A 15,437-nucleotide genomic window follows, 5' to 3' on the forward strand; every position below is an offset into this window, starting at 1 on the left:
AAAGAAACTGAGAACAGATGGTTCAGTGGTTTGCCCAAGGTCACACAGCAAATAAGTGACAGAGCAGAGATGTGAACCCAGATAGCCTCCACACTATTAAGCACAACACGAGTGCTTCTTAAGACATTCATACGAGAAAGCAGGTTGCACAATTTTCCCAGGATTGCAAACCTATCAGGTGGTACAACTAGAACTTGGACCTTGGTCCTATGACTCCCAATCACCTGTTCTTCCCAAGTAGACAGTGTCTCCTCCAACGTTGGTATCCAATTGCCACTTAACCCCAGAAATCTCAAAGGCGAGTGCCACTCCAGCACACAACAGCATCATCTAATCATGGAAATACTCATCTGATTTTAGAAATGGAAAGAACGCAGCTGTGTGGAGGAGAAAGCACCATAATATGACAAACAGTAAGACCCCAGGTTCAAATCCTGATGCGGCTGCTTCCTAACCGTGTGACCCTGGATAGGCCATTAATTTTCAGGGAGCTTATTCATGCCCTTGCTTCTGAACTGGGGATGTGTATATAACAGAACTGCCACAAAGACTACGATGGATGGTTCATGTTCAGGTGCTTTATCATCTACAAAGTGCTACAGAAATACCAGCAGTTGCTTTCCAGCCAAGCCCCTCTTATTTAATGGTCTAGAAAAATCTATTACGAAATTTGATTTTTCTTTCAGGGCTTCCACATCTGCACATACACCCCATTGGACTGTTTAGTGTATTATACATCAATAGGATAATACAGGTATTACCCTAAAATCCATATACTGAAGCCCTAATTCCAGTCCCCCAGAATGTGACTGTATCTGCAGATGGGGTCTTTACGGAGGTGATTACGGTAAAATGAGGTCATTAGGGTGGACCCTAGTCCAATCTGATCAGTTTCTTTATAGGCAGAGGAGATGAGGAGACAGACACACACAGACGGACAACCACGTGAGGACACAGGGAGAAGACGCCGTCTGCAAGCCAAGGAGAGAGGCCTCGGTAGAAACCGGCCCTGCCCACACCTTGACCTTGGACTTCCAGCCTCCAGAACAATGAGAGAAGATAGTTCTGTGGGTCAAGCCACAAGTCTGCGGTACTTCGCAGCAGCCCTAGAACATTCATGCACCTGCTAAACTCAATCCCAACATAAACTGAGCAAGGGAGCCACGCAACGTAAGAGACAAGGTGTCACAGGGCAGGCGAGAAGACCACCTTCAGTTCCGGCTCCCCCACTAACTACTGGTTCTGATTGGGGCAAGTGAGTTGCCTTTTCTGGGACACAAAGGTTTGGGTCAGTCATTTTCCACGTGCCCTTTCTGCCTTTCTGTGCTACTCTGTACAGTTACTAAAACTTAACCACACTTTTCCCAGAATCCAAATTATAGTGAAATTAAAACCAAATCAAAAAGAACGGTAAAACCCAAAGACCTGTATGAATGGTAAAAACAAATGATTAAATGTCATTGCTAGAAAAAGATAAAATCTTAGATCCCTACCATTTCACATCCTCATCTCTGCAGCGGTGTTTCGTATTTTTACCCAACCCATGCAACCTACTTGGGTTCTGAAAAGGATTCCCCTCAGACATGGTCCGTCCGTGGTGCGATGCTCTATCTTTTGAAGCAGCGTAAGGCACATTCCCAGGTGACTGCTCTGGGAAGGAAGGAGATGGGCTTTTCAACACACCGCCATCGGTCTCGAGTCTTGGCAAGAGGGCTGGCGCACGACTACTTCCTGGGACGTCAGCACAGACATCTGGAGTGGGCACCCTGGGGTCCCAGGTGACAGGTGTGCTGCCCATGAAGGCATCCTCCCCATCCGACTGCAGCAGGCACTTGGTGGAGAGAGAAGGCACAGAGAAAAGGCTCCCCGCACCTGGCAGTGGTGGTGATGGGGGACCGCAGGGCTCCCCACCTGGAGCTGGTGGCTGTGCGGTAGGACTGGCACTTGTGCGGCACCTGGAAGCCCTCGGGAAGATTCCCTCCCATTTCCTCTTCTCCTCCTTGGGCAGCCGATCTTCAACAGCCTGTGCTTTATGCAGCTCCCGGATATCCAGGCCCAGGGCCACCGAGGCCAGCAGTGCGGTGCACCCGAGCAAAGCCACCTCCGTTCTCTTTCTCTGGGGGGGTCTGCTCAGGCTCTCAGCAGGAGCCACCTGGGGAGAGTCCATGACACAGTTTGCAGGGGCTTCCTCCTGCCAGCTTCCAGCTTCCAGTGCATTCTCTCTCGGACTGTCTTTCCAAAGAGGTAGATCTGAGCAGGCCTGACCGGGCAATTCTAACTGCTTTGGCTTTCTGTGTTCTGATCCGTCGGGGAGAAGTTCTGGCTCCTCACAAGCCCCTGAAGAAAGGTATAAATACACACATTATAGGACCATTTTACAGTAGAAATCGTTTAAATGATATTGTAAATTGAACCTAAAAGTCTAATAAATAAATATTCTGAATCAAAACACTCAGAGTCCTTTCCATTTGGGCACATGGTTCCTCCAAGAGAGCTCGAAGGAACAAGGCTCCAGAGCCCTGCAACTCCAGTTTCCCTGCAGACAAAATGGCCAGGAAATCATCGGCTCTTTCCAATCCTTCACGAGCATCAGAAACAAAAATTACTGTAGACACGGAGGCATCAAGACACAAAAATGCACACATGGATACACAGGCCACACGAAATGTGTCCTTTTCTTTGCTTCACTGCAGTAAATGTGTCAGCCCCTGTCTGCTGCTCCCTGAGGGTAAAGGGGCTGTCCTGCAGCACATCCGTGGTTCTCAAAGTGGGCCGCCTGGATGGGGAACTTGCAGAAATGCAAACTCCATCCCAGACTGCGGAATCAGCAATTCCAGGGGTGGAGCCCCACTGTCTGCATTTTAACAAGCCTTTACTAAAGTTTGGGAGCTGCTGCAATAGAGAAAGATTCTCCAAGAGGTTGCAGAGTCCCCAGGGCTACAAGCCACAGTGGCTGAAGAGGAAGCTAAAATTCTTATGCCTGTGAGCTGAACAGGGAGTGACCGCACAGCAAACTCCTTCACCTGGTTTCCAAAGCAATCCACGACAGAAGGTCCCACTTTTCCTGCATTACACCTGCCACACCTAAAACGTGCTCCCTAACCTAGACAATCTGGGGTGCCAGCCCTTCCCCGATCAAGCCTGTGCTCTGCCCACTGGCGCCTTTTGTTTGGGGTGCCCTCTTTTTCCTCCACTTGGACCCCCTCCGCCCTCCAGCATTGCTCCCCCAAACTCCCTTTTCCTTCATAAAGGAGGAACCTTCACGGGGAGAGGTGGAACATGCACGATGAGCAAAAATATGCTTGTAAAACTGAGCACAGCACCAATAACTCAATGGTCTCAAAGGGTCCCCTTGAACTGTTATGTGCAAAGACCAATTTCCTTTTCTTTGTTAACAACCATTCCTGAAGCTTTTCTATAGTTTTCATCTTTGCAACCTTTTAATATCTGAATACTGAATATGAATACTGCATCATGAAAAAGAATCATTATGACTCCTTCAAATTAAATAGAAATTCCAACATAAGACTCTCCAAGCAGCAGTTTTCCATAGTTAACCTGCCTCATGGGATTTCATCATGTCAACAGGGGACAATATAGCCAGAGTCCCACCATTAATATCAGCAGAACTTTCAGGAGGTTCTAATTTTCATATTTACTATCTCCTATACTAAAATCATTTAGTTCTACGTAATTAATTATGATACTAATTTTTCTGGTAAAGAACAGGAGTTACAAATTCCCCCCCAAAAAAAACATGTGGGAGCCCAGTTACTTTCTGCCGTAAAAACTTGACGGAAAACAGCTTTTGAGCTGTAAGGAATGCTATCATTTGCTGACCTCCCCTGCTACTTTAAGGACCACATGACACTATTAAAGCAAAGATGCAAAGCACTCAGATGCTAAGTCTATCTCAAACAAATTCTACTTCCTAAAACCCATTTACCTTGCTGGTCCACAAATAATGAAGCCAAAGGCATGGTTTTCTGACTTTTTATTAAGAGAGTTGACCAAGGACTGTTGCCATCTGAGAGAGGTCTTATCCTGCAAGAGAAAGGTGTGTATTTTCATATAATGGAACTGCACAATGCACAAATTAGGTTTTGGTGGATATGTGCCAACAATATTTTTAAAATAGCAAGAACATATTTGTACTTTATAAAGAATGAACAATGTACAAATAAAACTTAAAAATGAGACAAACTATCAGAGGATATTTTTAATTGCTTGAATAATTAAGGTAGTAAAATAAACTCATCTAGCATAAGTTAATATTCAGATATCTCTGTACTAATTTTCTCGGTTTTTGAAAGTTCAGTCTGGCTGGTGCGTTATTAAATCAAGCACTGCTATATGTCACATTACACGTCGGATACCGCCAGACCACACACCCGTACCTTTCTTTGCAATCAGTTCTTTCTTTCATTTGGATGGAATTTGGTCCCCAAGTACAGCCTTTTTTCTTGAAGTTCCTTTTTACATCCTCAAATTCCTCTTGTCGAGAGACCGTGAGCCTGCCCCAAGTTTTACTGCTTTCATCTGAAGTCACTAAACAGAGAGCAAAACCACCATTAACCAGCACCAGCTTTGTTAAAAAAGTTAAATTACCAAACCAGTTGTGAAGCTACCTTACTCAAGACACGAAAACAAAGAACTGATTTATTCCACCCAATCTACAGCAAGGTTCTTCCTCCAATCATAAAAATAGCAAGAAATGTGGGATAAATTAACAGAAAAAAATACAAATTCGAGGTAAATTAGCATCAAAGATCTGATTACTTAATTATCTCTTTATTTAACATTTTGCAAGTCAGGATCTCAATTTAAATGGGGAGGGGGGGAAACAGCCAAACGGAACATTTAACTTAACTTAGTAGTCTATTTTTTTAACCAGAAGTTTTCAACTTGAGGCACAAATGTATCTTTTCAAATTGCAATCTAAACTAACTTTCCATTAGTCATCAAAATTTTGCTCACTTTGGCTATAGTTGCCTTTTAAACTCTGAAAATATTTAACAGTCTCCCATGTCTAGCCTGTTATTTACACCCCACAGGAGGTTCACATGACATTTAGTACCATATTTTGCTGATACACTTACACGCTATCCCTGGAGTGTTGAAGCACACTTACAACTGATCTGCAAATCACTGGGGAGAACTTGTCACTACTACAAACTTAGGAAAAAATAATCCGAAATATACCAGATGTTCTAAAAACAGTTTGAAACCTTATGATACACCTACACAGTAGAATGTTCTGTGATCATAAAAAATCAGGTATGGATAAAAATTAGACACAGTATAATGCTTATATTATCTATAATATTACATATAACACTTCATTCACAATTATGTGTTTATACATGTGTATATACACACATACACACGGAGAAGTTAATAAACACAGAGATCGAACTTTTAGTAAAGTATTTACATTTCAGGGAGAGGAATGCTTGTGTAAAGAGGGAAACTGAACTTCCTTACACATTTTTTTAACTAAATTTTTTATTTTATTTTAACAGACTTGTACCTGTTTGTGGGGTACAGTGTGTTGTCTCAATACAGACATATGCTGCACAGTGATTCGCTTAGGAAGACAGCATAGTTTTGTACCTGTCAGTCCATCTCTTCTCTTACCCCCACCCTGTTCCCTCCCAGCCTCCTCTGATAACCATTATTCTACTTTAATGAGAACCACTTTTTTTCTTTCTTTCTTTTTTAGATTCCACATATCAGTGAGCTCATGCGGTATTTGTCTTTCTGTGCCTGGCTTATTTCACTTAACAGGATGGTTTCCAGTTCCATCCATGCTGCTGCAAAAGATAGGGTATCGTTTCTTTTTATAGCTGAGTAGTATTCCATCGTGTATCTATGCCACGGCTTTTTTTTTTATCCATTCCTATGTGTGAGCATTTACGTCAATACCATTTCTTGGGTTTGTGACAGTGTTGAGATCAGCATGAGAGCGCTGGTGTCTTTTGGACGTACTGATTTCATTTCCTTTGGGTATATACCCAGTAGCGGGATAGCTGGGTTGTAAGGTAGATCTATGTTTAGTTCTATGAGGAAACCTCCATACTGTGTTCCACAATGGCTGTACCAATTTACACTCCAACTAGCAATACAGGAGGGTTCCCTTTTCTCCACACCCTTGCCAGCATTTGTTATTCTTTTTGATAACAGCCAGTCTAACTGGGGTGAGATGATATCTCATTGTGGTTTCAATTTGCATTTCCCTGATGATTAGTGATTTTGAGCATTTTTTCACGTGCCTGTTGGACATTTGTACATCTTCTTTTGAGAAATGTCTGCTTAGGTCCTTTGCCCATTTTTTAATTGGGTTATTTGTTTATTTGCTGTTGAGTTATTTGAGTGCCTTACATATTCTGGCTATTAGCCCTTTGTCTGATGTGTGATTTGCAAACACTTTCTCCCACTCTGTAGGTTGTTTCTTCTCTTTGTTGATAGTATCCCTTGCTGTGCAGAAGCTTTTCAGTTTGATGCAGTCGCATTTCTGTATTTTTGCTTTAGTTGCTTGTGCCTTTGCAGTCTCACTCAACAAAGTGCTGCAGACTCCCATTTCATACAGCATTTCCCCTGTTTTTTCTTTTTTTTTTTTTTTTTTTTTTTAAATTTATTTATTTATTTATTTATTTTGTCTTTTTCGTGACCGGCACTCAGCCAGTGAGTGCACCGGTCATTCCTATGTAGGATCCGAACCCGCGGCGGGAGCGTCGCTGCGCTCCCAGTGCAGCACTCTACCGAGTGCGCCACGGGCTCGGCCCCTCCCCTGTTTTTTCTACTAGCTTTATAGTTTCGGGCCCTAAATTTAGGTCTTTAATCCGTTTTGAGTTGACTTTTGTGTATGGTGAGAGAGAGTGACCTAGTTTCATTCTTCTACAGGTAGATATCCAGTTTTCCCAGCACCATTTATTGAAGAGACTGTCCTTTCCCCAGTGTATATTTTTGGTACCTTCATTGAAAACCAGTTGGCTGGAGACATCATGGTTGATGTTTGATGTCTTCTGCATTTTTCAATATTTTCCAAATTTTAAAATATACACATGCATGCAACTTCAACTGTGCAACTTCCCTGCCACGCTCCCAGGGCCGGCACCAATCTCTCAGCTTCAGGTCCCACTTTCCTCCCTCTCTGGATGTGTTCTTCTGTCTTCTCTTTCGTTTCAACACTTATTGAACGTTTACCATCTTAAGAGGCTGGAAGAGCGGGCAGTGAAGAGCCCACGTTCTGGACATGGGTCTGAATCCAGCTCCATCAGTCCGTGGCCACCATCTTAGGTCGAGATTCATGACCTCTCTGCACCTCGTTTGGGGGGCCCAACTGCATCCACTGGATGAGGCTGTTTTGAGAATTTAAAGGACTGACCCATGGAAAGATCTTAAGACGGTACCTACGACGTAAGTGCTCGGTGGATGTTAACCGCTGTCATCACTGTGCGAGGTGCGGGTCACAAGGTCTCTGCCTTTATGGAGCTTTTGGTTTAGTGTCTCTTCCTCTCCTAACCCATCTGCAAGTTGGCATCACTATCTTCAGTCAGCAGGGCTGTCTTGGTGCTTTGCTTTGTAGGGTAATCAGCAGGACGGGGTGCATGGGGGGCAGGAAGGTTACTGATATTTTCAGCTTGTATCACCTCTTTGGAAAAATAAGTGTGTTATGTTCACCGTCCGTTCTGATGCTCTGCTGGTGGGAAAGATGCTGAGGACACACAGTGACACCAGGCTCCTGAAATAGCAGGTGCCACGTGGGGGCCTCTCCACCACTCTATTCCGTTCTTTAGGACTTTCCCTGAGACCACACCCTGAAAGTGGGAATTCTCAGAGGATTAGGGAACTCAACCATTTCTTCTTCTTTAAGACAAGTGCATCATAAATATAATGTCACATAACGATGCCAGTCATTAGAGTAAGCCAGAGAAGACGTAATTATAGAAGAAGAAATACAAAGAAAACACACATTTTGTGCAAACATTGAGGGTTCTTCGCGTCATGGTGAAATGTTCACGTTTTATCCAAAGTCATGCTGATGTCATAAGGCCTTTCCTCTGGTGTTCTTTGTGAACTCTCTGGGGCCATCTCTCTTTTTTGTTCAATTTGACTGAAAAGATTCCCAGCCTCTCAATACATAGAACTGCCCTTTCTTTCGGTTTCAGAGGTTTTTTGGGTTTTTGCTTCTCATGATGCTTTTATCATCAATCTTTCTCCTTCAAGTTTACTTACATTTCCCCATCGCTGGGTCCAGGGGAAATGTGCCAGGTGACACCTACAACTCCTCGTAGTGAAAAGAAGCTCAGTCCCCTAAATCCGATGTGCGTGTAAATGCACCATGATGCACCGGAGAGAGGCCACATCTTCACGGTGAACACACACCAGCCCTGTCAAAGGCACACAGCAGTGAGACCGCAAGGCCACAAAGGCCTTCTGAGCAGCAGTAAGGATAAAAATGACGATTGTAATGACCGTCGGCGTGCACAGAGCTCCCATCGCATGCCAGGCACTGTCCTAAGCACTTCATATTTATTTAGCCCTTCTGGACCATTACCATCCCCAGCTCACAGAAATGGAATCTGGGGCATGACATGGTTAGGGAACTTGTCCCAAGTCTCAGGTGCAGGGCCAGAGTTGGAATTCGGTCCCAGACAGTGTGGCTCCAGAGTCTGCACTCAACTGTCACTACCCTGAGCCGTGACACCAAGGGGATGTCTACATGAGACACAGACACGGAGACAAGAGAGGGCCACGGAACACGTGGGATCAGGACGAAGATGAGCAAGACTCGGGCTGGAGAACCTGAGCTGACTGTCCCTGCACAGAACTGGTCCTACTTGGGGTATCTGGAGCAGGACGTTTTCACCCACTGGCACTTCTGGGGGTGAACACCAGGGATGCCCCTCCATAGGCTGGTTTCATTTCAACTCTACAGGGTTGGGATTTATCTGAAATCCCAAAGGTACTCACTTGAACGAGTATGAATCCTGGGCCCAGCCAAGTCGGCCCAGTGCCACCTCCACGAGGTGGGTCCCCAAGGGCAAGACGTGAAGACACTGGGAAGAGGGCAGTGGAGGAGTAACTGTATTTCACCCCAAAACTCTGATTCAGAGTCTGACAGAAACTCTCAGAGTGCAAAGAAATCAGCCACATGCGCTGCCTCCACCAGGCTGAACGCTCTTCCTAACACCGAAGGACCACGTGGTATTTTTAAGAATTAGGCTGGACATACCTAAAATAGATTAAATTGAAATCCCAAAAAGCAAAATATTTTTTTATCCTCACAAAAGACGGAAACCTGAATTCATTTTTCAAAATATCCACAAAGAAGCGCCGTGTGATATATTTAGGTAATGCTAATTTTGCAGCAAGTGTTTAGATAATACTAATTTGGCATGCACATGTTGAACAAAACGTCTCAAGATGTGTGGTCTCTCACTTTCTCCTCCGGGGCCTGGTCACATCACCAACTGCATAGAATCATTTGTTGTGAGTGTAAGAAAATCAGACTAAGGAACTTAAGACAAAATTTTGTTTTCCAAATAGCTGTGGCACCTATGCAATGTCACATGCACACTTACAACCTGCTGTGAAACCCTATCTGCTTAATCTGAATCCAAGTCAAGCACAGATGGAAATCAGCACAAAAGCCCCCCAGGCAGAGGGGGAGGCTCACACTGGATAGCTCGGAGCCGGGGGATCACTGGGGGGCTGCTGGGCGGGCTGGGACTGCTGCTGTTCAGACTCCTCCTTCTGTCCAAGTTGGGGGAGGCCTGCACGGTTATCTTGTGCTGGAAATCTGTTGGATTCAGAAGAAAGTAAGAATCGGTGAGTCACGGTTGCAAGTGATTTTCATAGACATGTCTTGAGCTCATGGCCATAAAAGCAAAAATTGCCAGACGGGAACTCTAAAGTATATTTAGAGTTGGTTTCTTACATATCAGGGTTCAAGTCAACTAATAATGATTCAGAGCTTATGCATTAGGGACAGTGACACACACACCCACGCACACACATACACAGAAAAATGCAGTGTTACTGAATCCTTGGAGAACAATCTTCTGAGAAGATTTACAAAATGGATATAGAAGGCCCAGGATTTAAATGAGTCCTGACTCCATCATTAATGCGCCATGGATTTTTGAACCAGTAAGGAACTGCTCGGAGCCTGTCTCCTGACCTGATAAATGTGAACAACGGTATTTTGCAGGGTTGTTTTGGTGATTAAGACAGACGATGTGGGTTAAAAGCATTTCGTGATCAAGACAATAGCTATGAGTACCTAACTGTAACGTGGCAGAGATATGCCGAGGACGTGGAACTCTACAGAAGAGCGAGCAGAATTACTGACGAGAAGGGGACAGTGTCTGGGAGGACTTTGTAGACTCCCAGGAAACTAACCGTGAACGTGGACACAGGTAAAAGAAATTATGGGGCGTTTTTTCAGTGCAGTGCTGAGCTTAACTTCTGACTGATTGCTTTTCTATTGACTGTGCTATTTTTTGACAACTCAATAGGAACAGATGTTAACTTATAGATTTTGCCTGGTGATGATGCAAACAGTTTCTGTCTGGCAGAAAAGACAATCCCAAAGGTTACGGTTTATTGCCACACTGGGCATTAACCAGGTTTGTATTTAACCCAGCAATCTACTCCTGACAGTCCCTTATGAAATTGCCTATAAATACCTAGCCCCTCAAACTCTCATTTGAATGGTTTTATCTGCATCTTCACTAATTAATCAGTTAAAATCTTTGACACGATTTCCATTCCACATTTGCAAGAGAGCTCTCATGCATCTTTCTGGAAATCATACTTTAAAGAACCACCTGGTACTTGAGGTGAGCAGGAGTTGAGATTTGGTAGGCAGATATCTGTCCAATTATTCATGCTAGAAATGTGAAGTTTTCTTCACACTGTCTTCTCGCCCTGGGGTCAGCACACTTCTTCTGTAAAGTGACACACAGTAAACACCATAGGCTTGGTGGCCCATAAGGTCCGTCACAACCAGCCAGCTCTGCCGGTGTAGCAGAAAAGAGTCAGAGACGGTATGCAAATGAATGAGTTCCAGTAAAACTTTGCTTAGGGATATTGAAACTTAAAACACATTCTATGTCAGGTGCCACCAGATATTATTCTTTTGATTTTTTCCAAGTATTTAAAAGGGTAAAAACCATTCTGAGCCCACGCGGCAGGGTTTGCTGGTCCCTGGTCGAACCTCACTGGTCTTTGCTCAGTCCCTGGAATTAAGCAAACTTCCTGGGCACGTGTTTGTCCATCCCCCTCTGTATTTTGTGAACTCCCGAGTCTCAACTGAAGTGCTGCTTCTGTAGAAAGCCTTGTAGGGTCTCCTCGGACCAGTAACATCTCCCCGCCCTGCTGATCCTTTCCCTCAGGGTGGTAAGTAATTATTACAAGCTAATCAGCACCTGTTTAATCATTAGCTTCAGGTCTCACCCAATACAACTGTAAGCTCCCCATGGGGAGAGACTGGGACAGTCTCCATCACATGGTATCCCGCTCCAAACTGGCACCATGCCCGGCCCACCAAAGGTGCTTAGAAAACTGTGCTAAATGAGTATTTTTCTTTTTTCGGTGAAAATTGTAAGTTACATGAGTGCAGAGACCATATGTACATTACAACCCCTAGTACTTGGGAATCCTCAAGTGTTTGTTGAACAAGGAAATTAAGCAAAGGTTACCAACAGGACCCAACTGGAGCTTCAGGTTAGCTGGTGAAAGCGACAGCAGGTGTGGGTAACTTGGGAGACCATGCGGACAGAAGCAAAGAACTAAGTCAGAGGCAGCGTCAATCTAGCAAGGAAGAAATTATGAGAGATTTGACCAGGTAGAACAGTTTAAGGAAAGGAAAGAATGCCCGGAGAAATGGAAGTTGTTGCTTTGCCTCCCATGGATTTGTCACCCCTTTTCCCCTGGGTGACAGAGCCACCAAAGATTACTCAAAGCCCATCTCTTTTGAGCAGTGAGAAGCCCCAGAAAGGGGTTAATATCCCAGGACCCTCAAGCGTGAGGCATTGCTTCCATTGGGAAATTAACCACGAATCGGGGTTCTCTTCCTGCATTTATTCTCGAGACCAGCAAGTTACAGGAAGACACATAGGTGGGGTTTTGCTAAGTACAGTTTAACAAGTTTTACAATCGAAGCTGGTAACATTCAGTAAAAACAAGTCAGATGACATTCTGTTAGGCAACTAAGTGATCCACTAACAAAGGCTTGATTTAGCAAACATTCCTTTTCCCTCCAGCAGCTTTTTAGTAACTTTGCATATCAATTAGTAATCTGTCTGTCTTTGAACCAGCAGCCTTGCTGTGTTATGATTTTTATCTTGCAACAGAGACTCAATAGCCTGGGGAAATTTTCCTGTCCTTTGCAAGGTCAATATTTGAAACTGCAAGGCTTTGGAAAACCAGGCCCTGTGAACATTCACTTTATGAATCCTCCACAGAAGTCATCACGTCAAAGGGATACCTGTTCTCCCATGTTTACTGCAGCACTATTTACAGCAGCCAAGTGTTGGAACCAGCCCAAATGTCCATCATCAGATGAGTGGATACGGAAACTGTGGTATATCTACACAGTGGAATACTACTGTGCTATAAAAAAGAATGAAATACTGCCATTTGCAACAACATGGATGGACTTAGAGAAAATTGCATTAAGTGAAATAAGCCAGGCACAGAAAGAGAAATACCACATGTCCTCACTTATTTCTGAGAGCTCATAAAAATAAGTAAATATACAAACAAACAGGAGGGAAGAAAGAAGACACAACAATTCCTTGAACTTGTTAAGACAAGTGAATAGATATGATGTTGAAGGGGCAAGGGGAGCGAGGAAGAGAGGAAAAGGAGGAATTGGTAAAGAGACATGAAAATCAACTATGTTGCATATTGATAAATTAAATTTAAAAAATAAAATTAAATAAGTAATAAAAGGAAAGGAAAGAACGGATACAAGAAATGGTTTAGTCGGACATGATGACTTAGTGGAATTGGAGTCACGGGGTGGGGGCAGCTGGTAGAAGCAATATCCTACCATTGATGTGAAACAGTTTGTTTTAGGTCAAAGTCATTTAGAAAGGTTTAGCTAAACACTGATTGGGTTAATGCTATGGAAAGGATTCGCCACGCGCTTCTAGCAGGGGGTGACAGTTACCTCTTCTGCCCCCAAGGTGGCGCTATATTGTTGTAATACTGATACCAACAGGGAAGCTTTTTAAAATTTTTTTCTGTTTTTTTTTTATCATCATACAATGTAAACATTTTTTGTGGTCCTTTTTCAACTTCTCCCAGCTCCCACTTATGAGTGAGGGCACGCAGTATTTCTCTTTCTGTGCCTGGCGTATTTCACTTAATATAATTTTCTCTAAGTTCATCCATGTCCACAGCAGACGACAGGCCAAGGACCAGGTCACAGTATCGGAATGATAAGTTATTTGTGACAACTGATGTGACAAGAGATTCCAAGGATGGCTCAGGTAACAGGCATGGACATGTGCAAAGCCGCAGATAAGCAGCAAGACACACGGCTGGATTTTAACAACACCTAAGGTAGAGAGTGCTTCTGAGCCTCTGGAAATGCCTAGACACTTCTGAGGTGGCAGGGAGGACGGGGCTGGCAGGGGAGACTCCATCTTGTTGTCCCCACCAAGAACCCAGCAGTGTACGTGCTGGAAATGCAGCAGAGACCCCAGGGCAACAGACCACGTGCTGTTCCAGGAAATGCCAGGGAGGGCAGGGGTTAAAGACAAGCCCTAAAGACTCCACTATGTCCCCATCCCACAAGCATGTCATTACCCAAGGTTGCCTAAGCCCCTGGCGAAAGCATTCTTCTACAGGCCTCCAGAAAACAATCAGGACCCCACCTGCTGAGGCTGAAAATAGGACACCTTGTGACCAACTGACGAAGACCCCAACTGTGAGACCGGAGACCTTACCCTCTCTCCCAAGCCCCCTATCCAGCTCTTTTGTCTTTAAAAACCCCTTGCCCTGCATGCTCGGGGACCGCCACTCCTCTTCCGTGTGGGTCCCCTCTGCACGAGCTGTCCCTCAATAAACCTTGCTTGCTCACTCACACTACGGGCTCAGTGTCCATTTCTGCGACACTGACTCCCAAAGAACCTGGCATCCTAGGTCCGGTAAATAATAAATAGTGTTTTTTTTAAAAAACACTCTTAATTATAAACATCCTTGTCCCTTTAAAGTGGAGAAAGGTGGAGTCTGTCCCAGGTATACATCTAGGGAGGATAAAATTGAATGGTTTAGTGCCTCTGGCTGGTGCCCGGTTTTTCTTTGTGCTCCCTGAAAGAAAGGTTCTCAAGACACCTGCTCAGGACAAATACCATGTGGTCAAGGGCTTTGAAGTGAAACTGACCCTAGTATTTTTGTTGGGAATGTTGACATTTCACGAACTAGGCTAACACTGCCTCCGTGGGAGCAGTTGCTTCCACACGAAAAACTGCATTATGGCCTTCAGAATCCTGGCGAGGCGTGTGTTCTGTCCCCACTGCGCACCCATCCACTCACCGGGCACACTCAGGGGGCCGAGGGGCCTGGCGCCTGTGGCACTTCTAAATGCCACTGCATTAGCGATATAATAAAATAACCATTAATAATTCTCAAGGACCAGATTCCAAGTGAGTCTACTCATTCACATTTAAGAACAACGTTTTGAAAGATCTGCAGACACAAATATTAAGTGTCAGTTTGCCTTAGGAGTTTCTGAGAAAACTGGGTAAGACAACTCCTTAAGAAAGCATCACCGTTCAATCTACCACCTCTTAGGTGTTTCTTCCTGAAGAGTGTGACATTAAACTACTAAAATTTGATAACTCAAAAAGTTTCCTAGCAGATGATGATATCAGAATTCCCTTGAATAATAAGGTACTATCAGAATAATAATTATTCTGATGATATCAATAATTCCCTTGAATTTAAAGTACAGATAATTGCTTTTTCTTCCATACAAAGAAATATTCCTGAAGGAGAAAAATAATTATTTTTATAGTCATTATTCCTCTTGTTGGATGTCTTGTCCTGTTCTTGGATATTGAATAGTAAGTGTGTGCATGTGAGCGTGCACGGGAGTGCAGAGCTGGAGAATCCTAATGAAAAAAAGTTTCCCTGTTGGACACATGAAGAAATGCTCAATATTACTAAGCATCAAGGAAACGCAAATCAAAACCACACCGAGATATCATCTCAAAAATACAGAAAATAACAAATGCTTGTAAGGATACAAAGAAAGGGGGACCCTCGTATACTGTGGGGGGACTGCAAATTAGTGCAGCCATTGTGGAAAACAGTATGAGGTTCCACAAACAACAGACAGGACACACGATCCAGCAATCCCACTGCTGGGTATATACTCAAAGGAATAGATACCATCATGTCAAAGGGACACCTGCACT

At 44.0% G+C, this 15,437-nt stretch overlaps 1 protein-coding gene across 1 annotated transcript in view; it reads right to left on the reverse strand.

The window, feature by feature from the left end:
• Positions 1-15,437, reverse strand: part of MAP3K21 (mitogen-activated protein kinase kinase kinase 21) — a 53,420-nt gene that overhangs the window by 3,288 nt on the left and 34,695 nt on the right. Inside the window, exons 6-9 of the mRNA XM_063082867.1 lie at positions 9,683-9,805; positions 4,398-4,548; positions 3,947-4,044; positions 1,555-2,337 (exon numbers count right to left, since the gene is read on the reverse strand). Of these exons, the coding sequence (XP_062938937.1) occupies positions 1,555-2,337; positions 3,947-4,044; positions 4,398-4,548; positions 9,683-9,805 (1,155 nt within the window). The remainder of the gene's footprint in view (positions 1-1,554; positions 2,338-3,946; positions 4,045-4,397; positions 4,549-9,682; positions 9,806-15,437) is intronic.

Source organism: Cynocephalus volans, chromosome 18 (assembly GCF_027409185.1).
Source record: "Cynocephalus volans isolate mCynVol1 chromosome 18, mCynVol1.pri, whole genome shotgun sequence".
Classification (NCBI taxonomy): Eukaryota; Metazoa; Chordata; class Mammalia; order Dermoptera; family Cynocephalidae; genus Cynocephalus; species Cynocephalus volans.